Source organism: Lasiosphaeria miniovina, assembly GCF_030549165.1.
Source record: "Lasiosphaeria miniovina strain SMH2392-1A chromosome Unknown B0T26scaffold_4, whole genome shotgun sequence".
NCBI lineage: Eukaryota > Fungi > Ascomycota > Sordariomycetes > Sordariales > Lasiosphaeriaceae > Lasiosphaeria > Lasiosphaeria miniovina.
This window is the reverse complement of record NW_026848223.1, coordinates 6,123,184-6,145,065: the sequence shown is the minus strand read 5'-3', so window position 1 is coordinate 6,145,065 and position 21,882 is coordinate 6,123,184. Positions and strand designations below refer to the sequence as shown.

Sequence of the window (21,882 nt, the reverse complement as noted above, 5' to 3'; positions counted from 1 at the left end):
GAGCCAAATCGCTCGTGAAACGCCCTAGCGAGTGCGTTCTACGAGCGAACTGGGCTTGGACTTGAGCGCTGGGCCAGTGTAAATGCTGGCCCCGATAGCAAAACTGAAGCTACTCATATTCTAGCTATTTATATTCTAGCTATTCATATTCTAGCATTCATATTCCAGCATTCATATTCTAGCATTCATATTCTAGCATTTATATTCTAGCTATTCATATTCTAGCTATTCATATTCTGATAGCCGCTCTTTGTTCTATTGGTTCTGAATAACAACTATGGAGTTACAAAGACGCCCTGGCGGGTCATGCGATGATTGCGTTGACTGTGTTGGTGGCTGACTGTGTTGGTGGCTGACTGTGTTGGTGGCTGCGAGGACGAGGGCGGTACAAGCTCCAACGCCCGCAACCCAGGTCTGATGCGAGGCATCCTTCAAGCAAGGCATCGATTGATAAAGCAAGCCAGCAGTCTGGGCGATGACATTTCGAGGTCGTTCAGAGCAAAGGTATGAGGTTGATGCCTAGCTTGGCGCCCGATTAGTCGACGTTCTCCTAGGTACTATGCGATATATAGATTAAAGTTGGTCACGAAAAAAAGTCAGTACCCGGCGGAAGCACGAAGCACAGAAAAAGCCTCGAGCCAAGACTCGTTTCAGCACCATTTGCGGACACCGAGCACTTGCAGCTCACGACTTCCGCTTGGGCCACGTGCAGGGCGTAGCTCACGCCGATGCAAGCTAATTTCCACTGTTGCGTAACACGCAGCCTAATGCTCCCTCAGATGAGTCACTATTTGAGTACAGTGGCTCTGCAACGCACAAAAGAAGCAAATGAGTGCAGTGGGGGAGCTGAATTTGGGCCAAAGCCGTTCCGTATCAGAGATTTTCCTGCCCTTCAGTACTCTATGCGGCACCGGTGACTCTATTCTCACCACCTGCTCACCAGCCATTTGAATCAAAACCGGTAGAAGTAATTCTGCGGTATTCCCCCGCAGGATCTGTTCACGCCACCTCAAACAGTCATCAACTCTCAGGAGACCTAGCCGTAAATTACAATCGACCCCATCCACGGAGACCTCCTGGACCAACCATACGGCATTCCCTACACTCCGCTCCGAGTGTGTGTCAGTAGACCTAGACGTACTTGTCCTGTATTCGAGACGTAGTCAGATTGCCGTGTTGAATCATTACCGAGCAGATGCACAAGAAAACAACCAGTGCATTGCTGCCAGATCTCCCGAATCTCTGGCATAGCAGCAATTGGTGACAAGACTAAAAAGGAAAAGGATACAATGCCCCGGCCCCCAGGACCAAAGGGGCGGGCCAACTAGCACACAGGGTCGGTTGACCAAGAAGGAAAATTTGGAGTAGAATGCAACATTGCCACAAAGCGAGCCAAAGCCACTCCCGTGCCAGAGAAACAAACTCCCACCGCTACCACGCCAAAAAAGCAGGTTCCAAGCTGGATCCAGCAGCCGTGGCATAGTGTATTTGGATTAAAACGGACCCGTCTCCTCGTCTCCTCGCCTCCTATTATCACCCCAGCCGGCTAGGCGACCACCCCTTTTGCCGAGTAACATATGCCCATACACATACTATCAAGCCCCCAGCATCCGTCGGGTACCGATTCCTCCATGTCCAAACACCTTCCTGGGCCTTAGTTACTGATACTGTCACGGCGCGCAATGGCCGTAGCAGTACTATATAGCTTACTACAGGTTGCAAGTTGTTAACTTGCAATTCTGGCATCCTTTTGGGGGTTCTAGCGCAGTGGTAGTGAGTGCTGCAGGCTGGCGCCGTCACAATTGCAAGTTAAACGGCTGTGGGTTCGAGCCCTACAGTTGCAAAATGAGTCCCACCTCTTTAAATGCTCGGCACGACCGATCCTTGAAAGGAATATCGGGAAAACAGTGGGGGTTTAAATGTGGGTAGTTTTGGGGATCCCTATAGTACGATTGAACCCGGATCTAGAGCTCGCGAGTATGCTCGCTCAACCTCCCGAGAGCGGGGCGAAAGGTTGAGGCTCGGGACGAACCTCTAGCGAACCCGGGGGATGTCACGGCGCGCAATGGCCGTAGCAGTACTATATAGCTTACTACAGGTTGCAAGTTGTTAACTTGCAATTCTGGCATCCTTTTGGGGGTTCTAGCGCAGTGGTAGTGAGTGCTGCAGGCTGGCGCCGTCACAGATACGGACATAGTAAAGCATGTATTCGCCGCCGTCTTCGACGAGCCACTGGTCGGACCGGGGAAAGGCGTAATTGTACGTCAAGCGGGTGCCCCGTTCCGAGTACAGTCGTAATGTATCATACGACGTGTCGCGGCCGCGAAGTTTAACGACTGCGACGCACACGTAGCAGCCGCTGCCCCGCCCCAAATACTGCGGGTTCCCATCCCCGCCCTCATCGACGAGTTGGTGTCTTGGCACCCTGAAGCGGGCCAGGTTCTGATGGAAATGCAGCCGTCTGGTGTTGGAAAGCCGCAGCCGCACAAACCACGGACGACCAGGTACCGTCCTGAGCGTGGCCGAGTCGGGCGAGTAGTTCTCGGCGAAGCGGCTGCCCATCCACTGCGAGAGCGATCCCGCTTCCCAGCCGTCCCAGCGCAGGAGACCTCGGTCGGCCCTGGCAGCCAAGTATATCTCCAGCAGCCGTGGGAGGTTGGTGTCCGATTCCCGAAAAAGCGGCCAGGACAGCGCGAGCCGTGTATCCGCCCAGATCGTCTCCAGCATTTGCCTGCCTTCCATGAGCTGCTCAAACGAGCAGCCCGGCGAGCACCGTCTCTCGACCTCCGCGACGGATCGCACTGGACAAAGCAGCAGCACCCCTGACAAGAGGCCGCTGTGGGCCAGGTACTCGGCCTTCATGAGATCTCTGCGGTCGTCTGGGTGCAGCATGGAAAGCAAGTGCCGAAGCACAATGATGGCGCACGCTGCGCCCGACGTGTCATTGGCTTAAACTCAGTCACGGTCTGTGGCATTTTCTGTCCCTGTCATTCTGGCTTTGGACGGGAGGTTCCAGCATTGGCGGCGCATGTCTCTATTGTCCAGAGGGAAAAATGACGTGGGGCCGCGGGAGGGCTCCCTACCGGGCTGAGCGGGAGCTCCAGGGTGGACGGAGGATTCAGAGTGGACGGAGGATCCAGAGTGGCTGTTCATTTTGATGCTGCGAATAAATTAATGGGCCAGCATGAAATTTCATGATGGGAATGGGTTGGCATTGGGAGATTAAGTACTTGCCTGATATCGAGCATCGGTGGGAATCCTGTGAACACATGCTTGCCAAGTCAAATTCTTGCCCTAGTTCAGATGGAATAATTTGACGAGCATTCAAGGGTAGAAAAATGGCGATACCGACTTGACCTGTCAACCTACCTCCGTGAAGAGATGGGAGAAGAGAATGGAAGAGTCCGCGCACATCGGTCCGTGAAGAAATGTTCGGACGGTGAAGAGACGTCCACGGCCTTTTGGCCTGCAAAGCAGGTACGTGTAGGATCCACCAAGTAAACCCGAGATTTTCTAGGATGAAGCGCTGTGAAATTGCCAGCAAAATGCCTCAAAAGGAGCACGCGAAGCCCCAGTATTGCCTCTTTTATTTAGGTAGGTGCTGGGCGGTTAGGTGCTCCGTCTTTACTATCCCATAAATATCACCTCATCCAGTACCCCAACGTGCCTAGGAAAAAGTATTGCTAGGTGTAGTTCTACTTTTATATTTACTTTTCTTATATATAATCGTGCTGCAGTCCAAAGGTGGTGCAGTTGCGCATGTTTCCAGTCGCACAGTTGCTACAAACTTCAAAGATGGCATCGTCTGGTGATCTTGACCGCAAACTTGCTCACCCGTGGGGCCATAATTCCGCAAGCAGAAAACAACGTTATCAGACGACAAGCACCCCAGAGCCCATAGACACCACAAGCATGGCCGCCCACACTGTCGGCACCCAAGACCGTGCCACGGGCGAGACTAGATGACACGGAGGACTCGGGAAACGGCCCAGCCCAGCGCATGGCGCTTGCAGGACCCTTCAAGACTGATACGCGTACTGTGACGTTGCCAATACGGAAACGTGAGGGTGTCGGTATCATTCCGTGGCATGTCACTGGGCCCCTGCCGACAAGGCAGCTGTTTTGGTTAAGGCGTGCTTCCAAATGGCATCTTATTGCCGTATCTGCGCACGCTTGCCTGGCTGGGGAGGTGGCAGCCAGTCCCAATTTGGCGAATGCGACCTCAGATTAAGCTCTGTCACCTACGCAGCCCCGTTTTGGCCGCTGCACCGATGATGTAGGGCTAGCGCCGTGCTGCACGGCGCTGGCAAGTTGCATTAGCTCCTCATGCAAAGGTGATGTGCGGCGTGGATTGCATTTGCTAGGTGTGGGACTGAGGCAGAGAAACAAGGGAGGAAACTGTGAGGATAGGACAACCATTAGGACACAGACGAACACGAATAAACAAGACGGCCTCTGAATAAGGCAGCTGCTTGTCTTGGCAGTTATCAGGTAGATTATCGAACCTCAGGTGCCACTCCAGTGCATGTTGTGTGCTGCAAGATTTTATTGAGGCTACCCGAATGCCGGGGAGCCAAGCGCAGTGAGGAAGTGGCTGCGAATGTAGACGAACGCTTTATTTATCCGCGAAGCTTTGGGGCGTCGCGTCTGGTGGCGTCAGATAGTGGCATGGCAATTGGCAGACCCGTCTAGGAAGGTCGGAGGCCGAATACAGTGGCAGATGGTCAATCGCAGCGAAGCGCAGGCCGAATATGTGGAGGCGCACTGTATGCAGCCGTCGGGTTAATATGTAACGTTGAACTCGGTTGCGGGGAACAGCACAGGCTGGACTCGAGAAACATGGACATGGCCAGTAAGGTAGTCGCAGCCACGACGCAAGTGGGAGGGCCAGGCTCGACGCTGGAGAATAAAATGACATCGATGGCGCGCCCGTCTCCCCACCCTACACTCACATGCCGGGCTGGATCCACGACACAGGACGCAGTTGAGTCCGAGGAACCCTCGTGAACAGACAACCGGCCCTTGACAGTCACGGCCATGCAGCCGAAAACGACGTTTGCCTTCTGCCTGGCCGCTGCGGGCTTTGAGACAGCAGCAGCTCTCAAGCGCATTGTCTCTGCCGCTGGCCAGACCGCGGCGATCCCGTCGTGGGATCTGCAGTCGAGCGCAAAGGCCGGCAGCGACCTCGCCGCGCTGTCCAAGCCGGGCGTCGACACGTCCTCGTAGCACCATGTGGCCGCATCCAAGTGCACGCTGATGGGCTGCCTCGTGCAGAGCGGGGTGTACAACGACACGCAGCTGTTCTTCTCGGACAACCTCAGCAAGGTCGACGCCGACCAGTTCCTGGTCCCGTGGCTCTACCGCAACGAGTTCGCCCTCGACAGCGCCGCCCCCGGCAAGCACTACTTCCTCAAGACCCACGGCATCACGTCGCGCGCCGACATCTTCCTCAACGGGAAGCAGGTCGCCGACAAGAGCGTCCAGGCCGGCGCCTACGGGGGCCACACATACGACATCACCAGCCTGGCCGATAAGAAGAACGTCCTCGTCATCCGCGCCTACCCGACAAGCTACTACTACGACTTTGCCATTGGCTGGGTCGACTGGAACTACTGGCCCAACGATAACGGGACTAGCGTATGGCGCGACGTCGAGGTCAAGCAGACCGGGTCCGTGGCCCTCGGCCCGCTACGTATCGTCACCCAGCTCGACGCGTCGCTCGACGCCTAGCCGGCAAACGTGACTCTCAAGTCCAAGGCGCAAAACCTAGAAAAGACGGCGGTCACCGTCACGGCCACCGGCTCCATCACGCCCGCGTCCGGGGGGGGGTTCGGTCGCATTCAGCCAGAAGGTGACCATCCCGGCGCTATCGACCGTCGACATTGTCCTTAGCACCACCATCAAGAAGCCCGCCGTCTGGTGGCCCAAGTAGTGGGGCGACCAGCCGCTCTACCAGGCCAAAGTGACCGTCTCCGCGGCCGACGGCGACGTATCAGACTCGGCAGGAAGCCAGTTCGGGTTCCGCACCGTCACGTCGCAGTACAAGAACACACCATATTCATCGTCAACGGCCAGCCCTTCCAGGTCATCGGCGGCGGGTACGCGCCGGACATCTTCCTACGGTCGGACAGCGCGCGGCTCGAGGCAGAGCTCAAGTACGTGCTGGACCTGGGCTTCAACACGATCCGGCTCGAGGGCAAGAACGAGCACCCGGAGCTGTACGACCTGGCCGACCGCATGGGCGTCATGATCATGCCCGGGTGGGAGTGCTGCGACAAGTGGGAGGCGTGGAGCTATAACAACGACCTGGCCGTCGCCACGTCCGTATAGAACGACGCCGACTACGCCATCGCCAACGCGAGTATGGTCCACGAGGTGGCCATAATGTAGACGCACCCCAGCCTACTCATGTACTTCATCGGCAGCGACTACTACCCCGACGACCGGGCCGCGCCCATATACCTCGACGCGTTTAGGGCCGGCGACTGGCAGGTGCCCGTCATCAACTCGGCGTCGTTCCGGGGCGACGACTCCAAGTACGGGCCGGCCGGTATAAAGATGGAGGGCCCGTACGACTAGGTGCCGCCCAACTACTGGTACGACACGGAGCCGTACGGCAAGCGGCTAGGCGCGGCGTACGGCTTCAACACGGAGCTCAGCGCTAGCGTCGGAACCCCCGACCTATCCAGCCTCAAGAAGTTCCTCTCGGCCGCAGACCTCGACGACCTCTGGAAGAACCCCAATAAAAATCTGTTCCACATATCGACCGCCACCTCCTCGTTCCACAACCGCGCCATCTACAACACGGCCCTGTGGAAGCGGTGGGGCGCGCCAACCTCGCTCGAGGACTACGTGTAGAAGGCGTAGATCAACGACTACGAGGCGAACCGCGCGTAGTTCGAGGGCTACGCGTCGCTGTGGAGCGCGAAGCGGCCCGCCACGGGCGTCATCTACTGGATGCTAACGGGCGCGTACCCCAGCCTGCACTGGAACATCTAGGACTACTACATGTACCCGGCGGGGGGTACTTTGGCGCCAAGACGGGCAGCCGCGCCGAGCACGTCACGTTCGACTACGTGCGCCAGGCCGTGTACCTAGTCAACCGGTCGCTGGGCAAGGCGGGGCCGCGCACCGTCGATATCCAGGTGATCGATACGGCGGGTAAGGTCACCTAAAATAGCACCGTAGCGGCATCGACAACGCCCAACGCTAGCAAGACCATCGCCTCGCTCAAGTCCGCGCTCAGCGGCATCAAGGACGTGGTGTTCGTACGCCTGGTGCTGTCGGACAGCGCGAGCGGGGCGGTGCTCAGCCGCAACGTGTACTGGCTAGCGAGGAAGACGGACGTGCTGGACTAGGACAACTCGGACTAGTTCGTAACGCCGGTGACCACCTACAGCGACTACACGGCGCTCAACAAGCTGGCGGCCGCCAGCGTGGCAGCCACAGCCACGCAGACCAAGGACGGCGGCGGCGGCGGCGGCGGCGCGGTGGCGGTGACGCTCGAGAACCTATCGAGCGTACCGGCGTTCTTTGTCAGTCTCAACCTCGTCGACAGGGCCGGCCGCGACGTCGTGCCGCTGACGTAGTCGGACAGCTATGTCACGCTGTGGCCGAGGGAGAAGCTGACGCTGATGGCGACGCCGCTTGGGGGCGCGGCGGCGGGCGCGGCGGTGTTGCTGGCGGGGAAGAACGTGGCCAAGCAGACGGTGGCTGTGGCATAGGGGTGGGTGGTTGGCGGCTTTCATGGGTGTCTATTATAGCCAGCCAGCATTGGTTAGGTACATGAGTTTGAATAAGCACTTGTGACAAAATCTTTTGTCCGTGGTGACAAGGAACGCAACGTGTCAAATGCCTTACAATCTCATCCCATCTGCTCTGAGGAAACCTTGACCGATTCGTAATTCTTTGCCTGAAAGGCGACCCATCATGCCTACTCCAGAAGCCAAAATCAATTCTCACTGAGCACATATGTTTATTTGTAGACCTACTCGGCGATTCTATGCCTTCATCAACTGATATTATGCAACAGACATTAGACTATATGTATTACCATTTTCCAAAGTACTGTTGGCTTCGACACACAGATGGATTATATTGAGAATTGATTGAATTGATTGTCCCCCCCCCGCTCTCTGGCTTCGCCAGAGAGCCATTATTATAGATGGACATAGTGGCGAAGTAGATGGCAAATAATAATGCCCTTTCGATCAAACTTGCCACTCATTAGGCCACCAATGATGATAGGCCCGTATGTAGGCCTTGATGCCTACACATCCTTTTAGGCTCCATTCAGCTGGTACGATGTAGCCAATCCAACAAGTACTAGTCATTTATAAACCCCCCCAATGAAAGGATATCTAAACTTTCAATCATGACTTCATATCCAGCCGTCTAATTACACGCATGGCAGCCACTCATCACACAGAATCCATAGACAGGCTGTCCCACTTCTCCAACAGCGCGCCCAGGTCGCGGCCGTGCTTCCGCGACTCTCCATCCTCGTCGCTGCCCGACTACGACTCCAGCAGCTCGTCCTGCGTGGGTACGATGAACGAGACGGATAGGTCCTTGGGGTCGCGCTTGTGCTGCGTAAGCCCCTCGAGGTAGGGCCGGGCGTCGCGGGGGATGGGCCTGTTAGTCGCGGCAGCCAGGGCCAGCACGCCCTACATAGCCAGCCGGACGAGGGGCAGGTCGCGCTCGACGACGTGCATCAGCGCACAGCCGCGCGTAAACAGATTCTGCGCGTACGCCTCGCCCAGCAGGGGAACCAGCGTCGGCGCCACGTTCCAGATGCAGATGAAGAACATAGGCGAGTACTCCGCGAAGCCCTAGCGGCGCGCGTACGACTCGGCGAGCTCGACGTCGTTGGTGCAGAGCTATAGGATGAGCAGCCGGACGGTATAGCGATCCTGGATCTAGGTGTGTAGGGGTAGAGGTCTGATGATATAGTACGCCGTGAGGTTGAAGACCGCCCTGGCGTTCGCGAGACGGTGAGCGGCTAGATACGACACGACACTTGGATAGGAGAGGTCCCCCTGGACTGCAACTTACTTGAGACAGAGCGTCTAGGGTGCAGGATTGTTTTGGTAGAGTAGATGGGGCGGCACTGATTGTTCCACCGCCGCGAGCTCTCCGAAGAAGCGCCTCCTTACCTTCATATCTTCGTCGTCCCCAGTAGTATGTTTTGACTTTATACTATACGTGATAATCTTCTGCTAGAGAGTGGATAGCTTATAGGCGACGTCGAGAACCGTAGGAACTAGTGGCGGCTATGGCGAGGTGGGCCCAAAGGGAAGCCCGAGGACGTCTTGTTTTCCAGGGCCGCCCGCGGAGCCAATGTGGTCAAATACATGCCGTATGTTGGGCGGAGGCGCCAGCGGCTTGAAATACGCGCCAGACATAAGACTACTGGAAGGATTTTAGTCAGCCCAGTTCACTATTAAGGAAGGAAGGTAAGAACAATCGGTCGCTTTGGAAGGTCTCTACCACTCAGGCTCAGGGACTCGCCTCTTAATGAAGAACAGGCCCCAGCATGTCTTTGACAGTGTAACGCGTTGCTCCGAGTTTTCGGGCTTTCGGGCGTCTAGACTGGCAAACCGCTTCTCCAGCTTTAGTCTCTGTATTACGTTAAACGCCGCGAATCGATACATAGCCCCTACCCGGTTCGTGCCCTGACAGCACGATACGATATAAATGAGGTATAGGCCGTATGCTATGGCGAGATTTGGCTTGACCACCCCATTTGCTTTTTGGCCTCGGCAAAGAAGAGGGCCCCGAGGTCTATATTCGTCACGCGACTAAGGTTCTTCGCCCTGTCTGAGAGTAACTGAACAGTCGAGTTATTAGTATTCGGGCTTACAGCGACACACACCCGGGTGACGAACCGATCGAAGTACGCAAATGGCGTTGACCAGAAGCGGGGTGTAGTAGTGGGCGCCCAAAACCCCGCGGCGCATATTGCTAATGAACAAAGTTTGGTCGACGAAGAAATAGGGGAAGCCAGCATCCTACTTGAAGAAGGCCGTAATGAGGCTCGAGACGAGACCATCGCCGGCAACCGGGGTCCAGGGGCGTGCCGGGACTTTGAGGTCGCTCTGGGCCAGGGCTTCGGCATCTATGTCGGCGGCATGGCGGTCGGCCATGCCCGAGCCGGCAGTCGAGGGCGCAATGAGTAGGGTCTCGGCCTCTCGGAAGTACTGCAGGACCGCCAGCGGATTGTCGGATGCGCGAAGGCGGCGGTAGATCTCGAAAGCCTCCTTCTCGGGCCTGAAGCGGAGGTAGGCGAGTAGGTCCTTGAAGTCGCTGTTTTCGCGCTCCAGCTGCTCGAAGGTGACCTTGAGGTCGGCGTAGCGCGAAACGGCGCCCTCCCTCACGGCATACTCGTACTGGGTGTCGCCGTTGCGTTTGACGCAGGCGCTGCAGACGGGGCGTACGCCATCGTACTAGGGCGTACAAACGGGCTTGTCAGGCGTGTGCTGCGTCGGGTGAGGGACTGATATGATATAGCAACCCTTGTTTTCTTCTTCTGGTAGGCGAAGCAGGCGAACTTGTTGAGCGGCCGTCTCCTGGCCTGCTTGACGGCGGTGCGCTGGACCGACAGCGACAGATCTGGCTGGACCGACAGCGACAGATCTGGCTGGACCGACGACAAGGACGACGAAGTGAGGGTCGGAGAAGGCAAAGACGCGGGTGTAGTCGGCTTCTTGGTGCGGGCTGGTTGTGGATGTCGAGGCTTGGACGTAGATTTGGTGGGGGCGGAGGTGGATGGGGGCGGCTGGGGCTCGGAGACGTCGGTCGGCGAAGGGCCCAGAGCTGGCTGCTGGAGCGGCGGCGTGGGCGGCGAGGCTTTTCGCATCTTAGACCGAGTCAAAAGACGAGGCGGGTGGTGCAGGGAGGCGCCAATTGGACCAGCGCTCGATGCCCGTCGCGTCGGGTCGGCAAGACGACGTCTCGCCCGCGACTTGGGCGGCGTTTTGGCTGGCGGCGCGAGGTTGAAGGGACGAAAAGGTGGGGAAGCCACACAAAGTGGGTGGTGTTGTCAGCAAAGCCCTGCCGAAAGACGAACCCCTGGAGGCAGGTCCGGGATTCCATTGGCGCACAGTCGCGGACAGGGGAAGCATGTCGTTCTCGCTCCAGCAGGCATGACAAGAACCCTCTTTCCAATTGCAACGACTGACGATGCGCGCAGAAACCAGATGCAATGGCAGTTGCAGCTTGGAAATGGTCGGGCCATTCCACGCTCAAAGAGATGCCCATTGCCCTGTTCGCTTGGGCAAGCCCAAGCTACCTAGCGCGAGGGCTAGGACGAGATTGAAAATGGAGGAATGCTTTTCCGTTACGGATATCCGTACCAAGCAAGAGGTTGAAGGATCGGCGGCTTTGCCACTAGCCCAGATCAAGAGCCTAGGCCGAATCCGTTAGCGTGTGGGGGACCAACAGACCAGCTGTTGGCCGAGCCAACGAATCCTGCACCACCCGAACCGCCATCGTGGAGCATGGCCCGAGGGTGCCGGGCCTCGTGGTGGTGTCGAATGCCAAGTTGGACACAGTGGCGCCACATGTACACTACCTCATGTTTGGCTTCCCTGCGACGCATGTCAGGCTGCACATCAGTCGCGGGGCTCTCATGGGCCACAAATCTGGCCGGCGCTGTCCCGGTCTAGTGCAATCGTAGGCGGTATCACTTTACCTAGAAAGGTAGGTAGGTACAGTACCTATGTATGTACCTGTACCTTTTAGGTATTGTACATACAGTACGAAGTACCTGCCAAAGCAGCGCTTGGGTTTGGGCGTGGGTCAGGCCAACCCCAGTTTCGTCTCATAACGCTGAATACCTGTACGTACGCCCCTTGCATTGATACGGTGCTTTGGGGGGGCATCGGTTTGGCGATACGGACAAGCTTGGCGGTTTCACCGGCTGTCCTTTATTACACATGTGCACCAACGGCGTGGGACGGCGGGCCTGTGGCGGAGACCCACCTGGCGAATCAGGTCGCTGGCTGCTGGGAAAAGCAAAGCCTGCCTGCCGGTCAGGGGTTCGGGAGACCGCTCAGGGCGGCCCGCCGCCGATCGGCTTCGCAATCCGATCCCGCCTCGTGAAATCTCGAGCCGACGTTGTGCCAGACCTTCCACATACAGAGCCGACCGCATTCCCGGATTATATTTCGCAAGCCACCAAGCGCCCTACACCCGTTGGTCTGATTCATGCCCCATGAAGGTACCAAGGGGCAGGCGAGACGGCATCGTCTGCGTGCTTCGGCTTGGCGACAAGCGTGTTCGTGTTTTTGGTCTGATTATCAATGGCGGCATCTAATAACCAAACAAAATTGCAGGCGCGTTGGGCATTGGAGCCAGCTCCTGGAGTCGGATCCAGCGCGTGTTGCACTTGTATAAGAATCGGCTCTGGCTTGTTGTCGCTGCCATGAACTCGAAGACAGCGGCAGCACCATCCATCCCTCGCTTCACGCTCCTTTCCTCACTCTTGAGCTTCAGCCTCGATTGTGCTGGAGGCAGTAATAGCTATCCTGACTTTCTCTCCTCTGTGAATTACATTACTTGCTCAGATCCTATTCCGCGTACTGCCCTTCGTTACGACCACCCTGAACAGAACTTTCACTCCAATTAAATACCTACCTATACCATCTCCCCCAAGCCAAACCAAAAAGCACCACCATGCATCTCTCGGCTGTGGCACTAGCACTGGTGCTTGCCGGCAGCAAGGTGTCCGCCCACACCACCATGTTCAGCGTCCAGGTCGACGGGGCAGACCAAGGAGACGGCAGGAACGTCTACATCCGGTCGCCCCCCAACAACAACCCCGTAAAAGACCTTGCCAGCCCCGACCTCGCGTACAACGTCAACGGCGGCACAGCCGTCAGTTCCTTCGTCAAGGCGACCGCGGGCGCGACCCTGACGTTCGAGTGGTTCCACAACACCCGGGGCGACGACATCATCGACGCCAACCACAAGGGCCCCATCATCACCTACATCGCGCCCTTCATAACCGGCAACGGCGCCGCGCCCATCTGGACCAAGATCGCCGAGGACGGCTTCGACGGCGCGACCAAGCTGTGGGCCATCGACAAGCTGCGGTCCAACGGCGGCAAGGTCAGCTTCGTGCTCCCGGCCAGCATCGCGCCCGGCCAGTACCTAGTCCGCCAGGAGCTCATCGCGCTACACGAGGCCGACGCCATCTTCACCGCCAACCCGGCCCGCGGCGCCCAGTTCTACCCCAGCTGCGTGCAGGTCGAGGTCGCCGGGTCTGGCAGCGTGGTCCCGGGCGAGAACTTCAACTTCAATACCGGCTACACGTACGCGGACCCCGGCATCGCCTTCAACATCTATGCCGCCTTCACGAGCTACGCCATCCCCGGCCCCAAGGTCTTCGATGGCGCCGCCGCCCCCGCTGTGTCCTCCAGGGCGGTGGTGGGCCTTACCACCCCGCCTGCCGTTCTGACGACGCTCTCGACCGTGACGCGCACGGCGGAATTCAGCCTCGCCACCGGGCCCGGGCCCGTCGTTGCGCACACCACCCGGACGGCAAGGCCCACTCTCCATATTCGCGCCGCCAAATAGCTGGCTTGGGCGCTGGCGGTGACGTACATGCTGGTGTGCTGCAGCCGATAGCCGTGGTACTGCCGTTCTTTTCTGCCTTGTGTTACATCTACTTCAGTTGCGTGCTGGGTCGCAATTTTTGATTCAGCGAGCTATAATTAATTAGATTTTGTTGCCTTCTCGGGCAGAGCTGTCCTAGGCTTTGGCGTTTTTCGCATATACTCTTCTTCTTGCGTTTTGCAGTGCGACCCTGTGTATTATCCAATCAAAAGCATCTTTTTTTTTTTTGGGGGGGGGGGCTGCTATTACGTCTTTGCATTTTCGTCTTTGTTGTGTAGACGCCTCACAGTCATTTCCAATACAAAAGGGATCAAAAAGCAGGCGACTTAATCATAATGTAGGCAACGGCACGCGAATGGGTTTCATCTATAATTATTTATAATACCTCATCTCCTGTATAGTCACTCCCGCTCTAGTTTATTTCTATCTTGACATATTCTCTCCCTCAAAGACCGAACTCATCCCTGTGCTGCCCAACCCACTGCTCAAACGTAGTCGCAGCCCGGCCCCCGTACTTCTCCACATTCGCAACCGCCTCCTCACGTCCAGAATAGTTAAACAGCGTGCTCAGCATCTCGACGTACGCCTTGGCCAGGAACGCCGGGCGGCCGGCGGCGACAAGGTTGGCGAGGGCCTCGTCGCCGCGCAGCCCCGTCATAGTGATGTCCCTGCCGAGCACCCTACCCACAACCCCACGGCGTCCTCCTGCGAGAGCAGCTGCGGCCCCGACAGCGTAACGGCCGACGGCCCGGTGTACGCGGCGGGGCCGCTGGCCAGCACAATCCCGCCGACGCGGCCAATGTCCTCGGGCGCGATGAAGTCCCAGACCGCCTCGGGGTAGGGCAGGTAGATATGCACGCCGCCGGCGTCGGTGGCGGCGGTCTTCTTGAACCACGGCAGCACGTTGCGCGCGAAGAAGGTGGGGCGCAGCGCGACGAAGCCGGCGGGCCCAAACACGTCCTCGAGCGCCATCTCGACGCGCGCGTGCGCGTACGCCAGCGGCAGGCTCGCCGGGATGTCGCGCGCCGCGGGGCCCTGCGCCGCCGCGCTGATGGCGAAGTTGCTTAGGTAGACCACGAAATCGATCCCCGCCGCCCGCAGCGCGTCGAACCCCGACCGCTGGTGGTCGGCTGTGCCGAAGGTCATGTATATGAAGGCGCGCGTCGCGCCGGTCTGCGCGACGGCGGCCCGCAGCGTCTCGGGTTTCGTGAGGTCCGCGTACACGCGCTCGAATCCGGCGGCTTGCTCGTCGGCGGCGCTGAGCCCGGGGATGGGCTTTTCTGTGTCGCGCAGGGCGAGGTAGACTTTGGCGCCGTATTACTAGGCGGTGCGGGCGGCGAAGGGGCTGATGGTGCCTGTGGCGCCGAAGACGATAATCTTGGGAGAAGACATGGTGAATATTTCGATATAATCCCCTATAGGATGGCTGATGTGGCTGAGATGGCTGAGATGTGCTGGTCTGATAGAGTACTGTGGGTGGTGTGGTTGTAGTTGGTGTCTAGGAAGTGGCGAACTGATCATTGATGGGTAAGAGGATGCTGTGAGTTGATGGGGTGGAAGAGCCGGATCGTGCTGGCTTTAAATACACATGAGAGGGCAAGAGGGCTGGAAATCTAAATGTGATTCCATTCTACATTTGTCACGGCGTTGTGGTCTTGTCGCCTCACACCCATCCCTAAACCCCGGTCATCCCCGTCAACCTCCGAGGTCTCGGTGTCAGGAGCCAATGGGCACCCTTTATTCAGCTTCGAGGGTAAAGAGTGCTATACCAAAACCGACATAACAGCGAGCACCGGCCTGGGCCGCTATCCCCGGAATCCTTCCGCGAATAAGTGGGAGATCAAAACAAGTAAGCAGGGACCCTGGTAGTTTAGCACCAACCCCTGTCTTGTAATCTGCTCTCCTATTGGTCCCTCGCCGAGGTCTTTGTTAGGCTGACTACTCCTCGCTGCATCTTCTTTTGGCGTTGCTCGGCAAGATGGAGAACAATACCAAGGACGACAATACTAAGCATGAGAAAATTCCGCTTCATTGTTCCCCGGAAACACACCCCGTGGTCCGGCTTCCTGCCTCAGCCGTTTCTCGAAATGCTCCCCCGAAAACCAACAGGATCAAGCTTCTCAAGTGCCCAATTTGCGGCCAAGAGATCCCCGAGTCAGAAATTGCCTCAGGTAGCCACCGAGATACGCGCAGCCAAGTCGCCAACATGGCAGACAACCAACCTCCCGAAGACTTCTTCGGGTTTGCCGAATAGCTCCTCGACCGAGGCATTGCCGCTCTCAAGGCGCTCATCCCCATGATCTGGCTGTAGAGCAAGACGACGCCCATCCAGTTCCTCGTCGGCGGCACCGTGGTGCTGTTGGTCTCGCTGCTCCTCAATATCTCGCCCGCCCAAGACCCGGCCGAGCCCCCCCTGATCAAGCCGCGCATGCCGGTGATCGGGCACTTCTGGGGCCTGTTCCGGGGCTACGCGGCCTACTTTACGCGACTGTACGAGCGCACGTAGCTGCCTATCGCTACGGTGACGGTGGCGTACTAGAAGCTGTACGTTACCTACGACGGCGCGCTGCAGCAGGCGGCGCTGCGGGCCAAGGACATGGACGCGTAGACCCTGATGGTCGACGCTATCGCGCTCATCTTCGGCGTACACCAGACTACCGTCGATAAGCTGCTCGGCCGCGACGGCATGCACCCCAGTATCATGGCCCCCATGGAGTACGTCTTCAAGCTCACGCTGTAGGGCGATAACATGAACCGCCTCGCGTGCACCGCCCTGGCCGCCCTCGCCGACACGCTGAATAGCGTCGATAACGACGCCGGCGGCATCCCCGTACCCAACCTCTACCGCTGGCTGCAGACTCTCGTCAGCCAGACCACCTCCTAGGCCCTATGGGGCGAGCACAACCCGTACAAAGATAGGAGTCTAATTAGTGCGTAGTAGTACGTTGCTTTTACGCCTCCCCACTGACAAAGAAAAAAAAAAAAAACTAAAAAAAAAACTAACGCCCACCCACCCTGCAGGGAATTCGACGACAACGTGACCCCGCTCATGATGCTCGGCGTCTTGCCCAGCGTGCTCGCGCGTAGGGCGTACCGGGCACGCACCCGCATCGCGGCCGCGCTCGAGCGGTACTTTTCCGCGCGCCACGACGGCGCCGCCGGGGTGAGCGCGTTCGTGCGCGAGCGGTCGCGGCTGCTGCGCAGCTACGGCGTCGACGACGGCGAGCTGGCGCGCAACGAGACCGCCATCACGCTGGTGGCGACCAGCAACGCCGTGGCGACGCTGTTCTGGTGCCTGGCGGAGCTGTTTGCGCGGCCGGACCTGCTGCGCGACGTGCGCGCCGAGGTTGCGCGGGCTGTTGCGGTGCAGGGGGAGGGCCGGCGCGCCACGGTGCCAGCGGCCGGGCTCGAGGCGCGCGTGCCGCTGCTGGCCAGCGCGTACCGCGAGGCGATCCGGCTGGCGAGCCAGAGCGTGGCGTCGCGGCGCGTGCTGCGCGACACGGTGGTGTCTGCCGGGGCCGGCGGGCCGTCGTACCTGCTCAGGGCCGGCACCGACGTGTTCCTGCCGGCGAAGCAGGTGCACCGCGACCGGGCGGTGTGGGGCGCCGACGCCGAGCGGTTCGACGCGCGGCGGTTCCTGGCGCGCGCGCACGGCGGCGGCGCGTCCGACGACGTGCTGCGCCTGCGCCGGGCCGCGTTCGTGCCCTTTGGCGGCGGCAAGCACCTGTGTCCCGGCCGGCACTTTGTCTTTGTCGAGAACCTGGCGACTATGGCGGCCCTGGCGCTCGGGTTTGAGCTTGACGGCCTCGACGCGGCGCGGCTGCAGATGGCCGAGTCCAGGCGCGGCGAGACGGCCAAGCCGGTGCCGGGCATGGCTGGCGGGCCTGTGGTGCTGCGCCGGCGGAAGGGCTGGGAGGATGTTGTCTGGGAGTTTTCTTGGTAGTTGGTAAGTGCCGCGCAGGCGAGCTACTGTGGAAGGGAGAAGATGGAGTATTTTAGGAGAGGAGGACGACAGGGGAGCAATAAAGGTAAAACGTCGGGCTGTCGGGCCGGTGCCATGTGCCGCAAGGGGACAGCGAGCTTCGATATCCTCGTAAACCCAAACACCGGTCCTTTGGGGCGCATTAGGGCTGTATTTCATTGCTTACATCAAATCCAATCCCCACGGCTCGTCGGGTGGAAGCTTTCAATACGAGAAAAAGTGGTTGTCTTGCTGCCTCACGCACCAAGACGACGCAATGACAGTTGGACCATCTGATATGGAGGCTCACGCGAAACGAAGACTACTGGGTACGCAGGACTGTGCATTCATGCCTGGAAGCTTGTGGAGAGAATACGCATCACATGGGACTGTATTGTGCCACAGTGGCTGCAGTGGAATCATATTGCCATCGGTCCTGCCGATTAATTTAGGGGCTTCTCAACACTGCGGTAACAACCCCTTCACAATGCGCCCTTGGTGCCCTGCACGCGCCTTGTGATGGTGGCCCCCTACCAGAGCTTTCTCTCGCCAGTGGGCAAAACAAGACCGAGCTCCCATAATGCCCGAGGAAAACGTGAAAATGAAATGAATTGTTTCAACATAATTACCACCCGTGGTCCCGTGCCGAGTGTCGCAGCTGCACTGCCACCCTGTGTGTCTTGCACAAAGTCAGACTCAGGCCTTGGGCTTGTCCCCCGACACGGGTGTCTGCGGGCGCGACGAGACCGGGGTCGGGACGTTGGAGGGCAGCTGAATGGCCGCCTTGACGCCGCCGTCGACAAAGACGCGCTTAACCTCGCCTCCGAGTTTCTTCTGCAGCGCCATCCGCTCCGAGATGGTGACAAACTCCACGGTCACATCCTCGGCGTTGTCTGCGGGCTTTTCCGCGTACGTGTCGACGCGTTTCGCGTGCTTGGCCTTGTCGAGGCTGCGCTGTAGGACCGTAGCGAGTGCCTTCGTGTGGGACTCTTTCTTTGCGTCGTAGATGACGGGGATGGAGCGTTTGGGCGCCGGCGCCGTCTTCTGGCTCGCGACGAACGCCCATCCCCGGGCTAGGCCGGTTTGGCGGTTGGTGTCGTCGACAGAGCTGCTCTTGGTAAGGGCGGCCTTTCTAAGCGCTGATGACTCTCCGGCAGACATGGCGGTGAGATGTCTGCTGTAACTGGGGGGGGTTGTTGTAAGTAGAACTTGTGAATTCGGGTTCCTGTGAATTTGGGTCCTCGAGGGCTCGATTGGAAGCGCGTGGTGCAGGGAGCGACGTGTTGCGAATCCCTGCGGATGACAGCGAGATGCTACTACGAAGGGCGGCGAAGGTATATATACCCATATTACTCGACGGCAAGCGAAGGCAAGAGCATCTTATGACATCATATGTCGGTTGCCGATCGGCACCCTGTCTGACACGACGGCCGGCGAGGAGCAGAATATGGACCGAGAAGGAGGCGGCGTTGTTTCGGACCTGGAACGCGCATTCGGGCACCGCAGTGTGGCCAGATACGAGAAGGGCGAATCCGAAATTCCGACGGAAAGAAGGAAGCAGCGGGTGTCAATTTTGCACCCAATTCAATTTGTCTTGGTCAAGGGGTGTTGCTTGTTTTGTCAGTGTGGCTTGGGCACAAGCGGTCGTGAAACACGAGGGCGGCGAGCAATGATCACCAGGGCGGGGTCGGGGGCTGGACTGAAAATAGCAGCCTGGAATCATTTGACTCTTCGGCCTTTTGCAGCGGCGTGGAAAGGTGTTGGGGGAGGTCAGCGGACAAAAATAACAATGGGCGCCCGACGGAATAAGCCGGCCGTTTTGGGCGCATATGTGCTGACACCCTCGCCGGCCCCGTGTCGCCGAGCGTTCAGCGTATCCCGCCTCTCCTCGCCGCGAATGTGTAACCATGTTGACTCGTGGCCTGCCGCCCGGCCCATTGGAAATCCGAGGCGAGACACACATCCAGGGCAACTCGAAAATCGATTCGCTTGTTCGCAACCTGAGATGCCGCCCGATATGGCCGCCCCAACCACGTTTCTTGGGATGGAGACCAACTCCGATGTATCTGAAGCGGCGTGCCAACAGCGGCGTGCCAACCTTCTGCAGCCTGGCTGTTTCATCTCACCGGCTTCCGTCAGTGCAGCCACCGTCATCGATCTGCGGTCGACAGGAAGCCTCGTCCCGCTGGCACAGGCCGTCATGGAGTGTGACAACCAACAGCCCGGCCAGTTGTGGCCTCTATGGCAGAGGCTTCCACCGACTCGTCAAGAGTTGCGAGTATATAGGAGTGTGTCTGCCCACCAGCAGCAAAAACATGTCTTCAAAGCAATCCGCACCAGGCAGAACATCTCCGTACATCTTTGCTTGCTGTATCAACAACCACCTGCCGTGCCTTTTCCAGACGTCTTTCGCCTTTTCCCGCCCCTTAAAACCCAAGGCATCAGCTATGGCAAACCCTGTTCCTGTGTGGGGCAGCGAGCACGAGATTCTCCTTGAACTCAAAGAGAACCGCGCCACAGAGCTACGAGAATGGGCCTTCACGCACAATGATGTGCTTCCCGCACCGTTTCAAGGTTGGGATTTCACTCTGAAAAGCGACGCAGACGATGCCACCAAGAAGGAAGCCAAGGTCACCCAGCGTAATCGCCTTCGCCGGGCTGTCAGACACATCCTCGAAGAAGCCGGAGTTCCGATGGATGATGGCCAAGCTGCTTATGGTGCGTGTCCCAAATCAAAATGAGGCCACCGGGAAGGAGCTTATTAACATGGCACAGGTGGCTGGTCTGTCGTGGATGATGAGTCCCTGGATGAGCAGCAGGCGACGCCGACCAAGTTTTTCTGTGAGTGACAAAGACATTGATCGGCCCTTCGTCAACCCCCGAGCTAATCTCCCGAAACAACAGGGCGTGTCGAAATCGTGTCTCGCCCCATACGCGCCGACGAGTTCTGGGAGGATGAGATGGAGCTGGTCTACCAGACGCTGGCGTCCTGGTTCAACATCTTCGTCAACAACTCCTGCTCCATGCACGTCCATGTCACGCCCGGCACCAGTGGTACGCACCCTTTCTACTCCAAGGAGCAGCTGGCCAGCGTGGCCTGTGGCACGTGCTACTGGGAACACCCCCTCTTCACCATCATGCCCAAGGACCGCAAGGATAACTCTTATGCCGTGCCGAATACGAAACATATTCCCAAGCTCAAGGCTCGCTACGACGAGTTCTATGCCGCGGGCTCTACAAAGACCTGGTCCCACGTCTACGGGCCGTTCCTCTCGGCAAAGTCGCGGTCCCTGCTCCACGTCGTCGACCTGATGTACGGTAACAAGGACCGCGTCAAGCCAGAGGGTAAGCCCAAGTCCGACTATAACAAGTACATGTCAACCAACTTCTGCAACGTCCAGGCAAGCTGCGGCACCGTCGAACTGCGCAGACAGGGCGGCGCGAGCTCTCACGAGCAGGCCATCAAGCAGGTCATCTTCGCCCTGTGCATGCACGTCAGCATACTGGCCACGGACTGGGCGGCCAAGGGCGCCACCACCACCAAGCCGACGGCCCAGCAGTTCATCACGGAGCTGGTCGCCGCCATGGGCCGCCTCCCCGTGCAGAGCCACCACGACAAGTTCCAGTCCTGGCTGGAGGCCATGCACGAGAAAAACCACAACCTGCAACCGAGCCAGCTCTCGTCTGCCGAGGTCCAGAAGATCAACGCGGTCCAGCAGAAGAACTTGTACGACCTGAGCGCGTTTGCCACTGTCGGCATCCACTCGAGGCCCGGCACCCCGGTGACGCCCAGTGCGTCCCTGCCCGTCCCGTCCCAGTTCGCCATCAACTACGAAGCCAACCCGTGGGACAACCCGTGGGTGTGATCGCAGCAAACATCCCTGGCGGAATTTCAGCTATCAGTACCATGCACGGACACCCCAGACTGGTTCCAGGGAGTGCAGGGGGGGTGCTGAGAGCTCCGCGTCAGACATTCCGTCCACCATGTCTGCCTGTCTTGTTGATCAATGGGTTGCACATCCGGGGGGGGGGGTAGGGGAACAACCGCCGTGTTGACATGGCATTCCTTGAGTGGCCAGGTGGCGGAAGTGGTGTTGTCGTGCTGACAGGTCTCAGTAGATAGAAAAAAGGGGCAGTCCATTCGCTTCTCCGTTAGCGACGGGAAAGGGGATGATAGACGAAATCGGATAATTAGGAGGTGAATAAAATAGGTCTGGTAACCTATTGTTTCAATACATTCAGCTCACTATGGATCCGTTATTTCCCTGTTTCTCGCCGATTTTCTAGGAAGAATCAGCCTGGTG

At 58.3% G+C, this 21,882-nt stretch overlaps 9 protein-coding genes across 9 annotated transcripts; 5 read left to right on the top strand and 4 right to left on the bottom strand.

The window, feature by feature from the left end:
* Positions 1–2,142: 2,142 nt before the first annotated feature.
* Positions 2,143–2,892, bottom strand: B0T26DRAFT_752523 (uncharacterized protein; the record flags this gene model as incomplete). Its single annotated transcript, XM_060445536.1, has 1 exon — positions 2,143–2,892. One exon carries the CDS (start codon positions 2,890–2,892, stop codon positions 2,143–2,145), a length of 750 nt encoding a protein of 249 aa, XP_060297411.1.
* A 1,958-nt stretch (positions 2,893–4,850) lies between these two features.
* B0T26DRAFT_803412 (glycoside hydrolase superfamily) lies at positions 4,851–7,802 on the top strand. The gene is made up of 9 exons (XM_060447086.1): positions 4,851–5,222; positions 5,277–5,692; positions 6,041–6,320; positions 6,402–6,492; positions 6,580–6,852; positions 6,981–7,166; positions 7,218–7,319; positions 7,374–7,535; positions 7,590–7,802. Exons 1-9 carry the CDS (start codon positions 5,038–5,040, stop codon positions 7,722–7,724), a joined length of 1,830 nt encoding a protein of 609 aa, XP_060297410.1. The 5' UTR covers positions 4,851–5,037; the 3' UTR covers positions 7,725–7,802.
* Positions 7,803–8,516: 714 nt separating this feature from the next.
* On the bottom strand, positions 8,517–10,858 carry B0T26DRAFT_676756 (uncharacterized protein; the record flags this gene model as incomplete). Its single annotated transcript, XM_060440014.1, has 10 exons — positions 8,517–8,634; positions 8,671–8,831; positions 9,055–9,068; positions 9,156–9,198; positions 9,354–9,411; positions 9,490–9,591; positions 9,738–9,829; positions 9,888–9,963; positions 10,015–10,388; positions 10,457–10,858. 10 exons carry the CDS (start codon positions 10,856–10,858, stop codon positions 8,517–8,519), a joined length of 1,440 nt encoding a protein of 479 aa, XP_060297409.1.
* Positions 10,859–12,675: 1,817 nt separating this feature from the next.
* B0T26DRAFT_646228 (glycosyl hydrolase family 61-domain-containing protein) lies at positions 12,676–13,578 on the top strand (the record flags this gene model as incomplete). Its single annotated transcript, XM_060437791.1, has 1 exon — positions 12,676–13,578. The coding sequence occupies one exon, from the start codon at positions 12,676–12,678 to the stop codon at positions 13,576–13,578; it is 903 nt and encodes a 300-aa protein (XP_060297408.1).
* A 484-nt stretch (positions 13,579–14,062) lies between these two features.
* On the bottom strand, positions 14,063–15,182 carry B0T26DRAFT_872757 (uncharacterized protein; the record flags this gene model as incomplete). The annotated part of the gene is made up of 3 exons (XM_060447973.1): positions 14,939–15,182; positions 14,314–14,875; positions 14,063–14,251 (listed from the first exon to the last, which is right to left on the bottom strand). The coding sequence occupies exons 1-3, from the start codon at positions 15,136–15,138 to the stop codon at positions 14,063–14,065; spliced, it is 951 nt and encodes a 316-aa protein (XP_060297407.1). The 5' UTR covers positions 15,139–15,182.
* A 641-nt stretch (positions 15,183–15,823) lies between these two features.
* B0T26DRAFT_752517 (uncharacterized protein) lies at positions 15,824–16,123 on the top strand (the record flags this gene model as incomplete). The annotated part of the gene is made up of 2 exons (XM_060445535.1): positions 15,824–15,858; positions 15,931–16,123. 2 exons carry the CDS (start codon positions 15,824–15,826, stop codon positions 16,121–16,123), a joined length of 228 nt encoding a protein of 75 aa, XP_060297406.1.
* Positions 16,124–16,231: 108 nt separating this feature from the next.
* B0T26DRAFT_752516 (cytochrome P450) lies at positions 16,232–17,560 on the top strand (the record flags this gene model as incomplete). Its single annotated transcript, XM_060445534.1, has 4 exons — positions 16,232–16,353; positions 16,420–16,447; positions 16,502–16,524; positions 16,639–17,560. The coding sequence occupies 4 exons, from the start codon at positions 16,232–16,234 to the stop codon at positions 17,558–17,560; spliced, it is 1,095 nt and encodes a 364-aa protein (XP_060297405.1).
* Positions 17,561–18,274: 714 nt separating this feature from the next.
* Positions 18,275–18,739, bottom strand: B0T26DRAFT_676752 (uncharacterized protein; the record flags this gene model as incomplete). The annotated part of the gene is made up of 1 exon (XM_060440013.1): positions 18,275–18,739. The coding sequence occupies one exon, from the start codon at positions 18,737–18,739 to the stop codon at positions 18,275–18,277; it is 465 nt and encodes a 154-aa protein (XP_060297404.1).
* Positions 18,740–20,025: 1,286 nt separating this feature from the next.
* On the top strand, positions 20,026–21,444 carry B0T26DRAFT_676751 (uncharacterized protein; the record flags this gene model as incomplete). Its single annotated transcript, XM_060440012.1, has 3 exons — positions 20,026–20,296; positions 20,354–20,419; positions 20,483–21,444. 3 exons carry the CDS (start codon positions 20,026–20,028, stop codon positions 21,442–21,444), a joined length of 1,299 nt encoding a protein of 432 aa, XP_060297403.1.
* Positions 21,445–21,882: the final 438 nt, after the last annotated feature.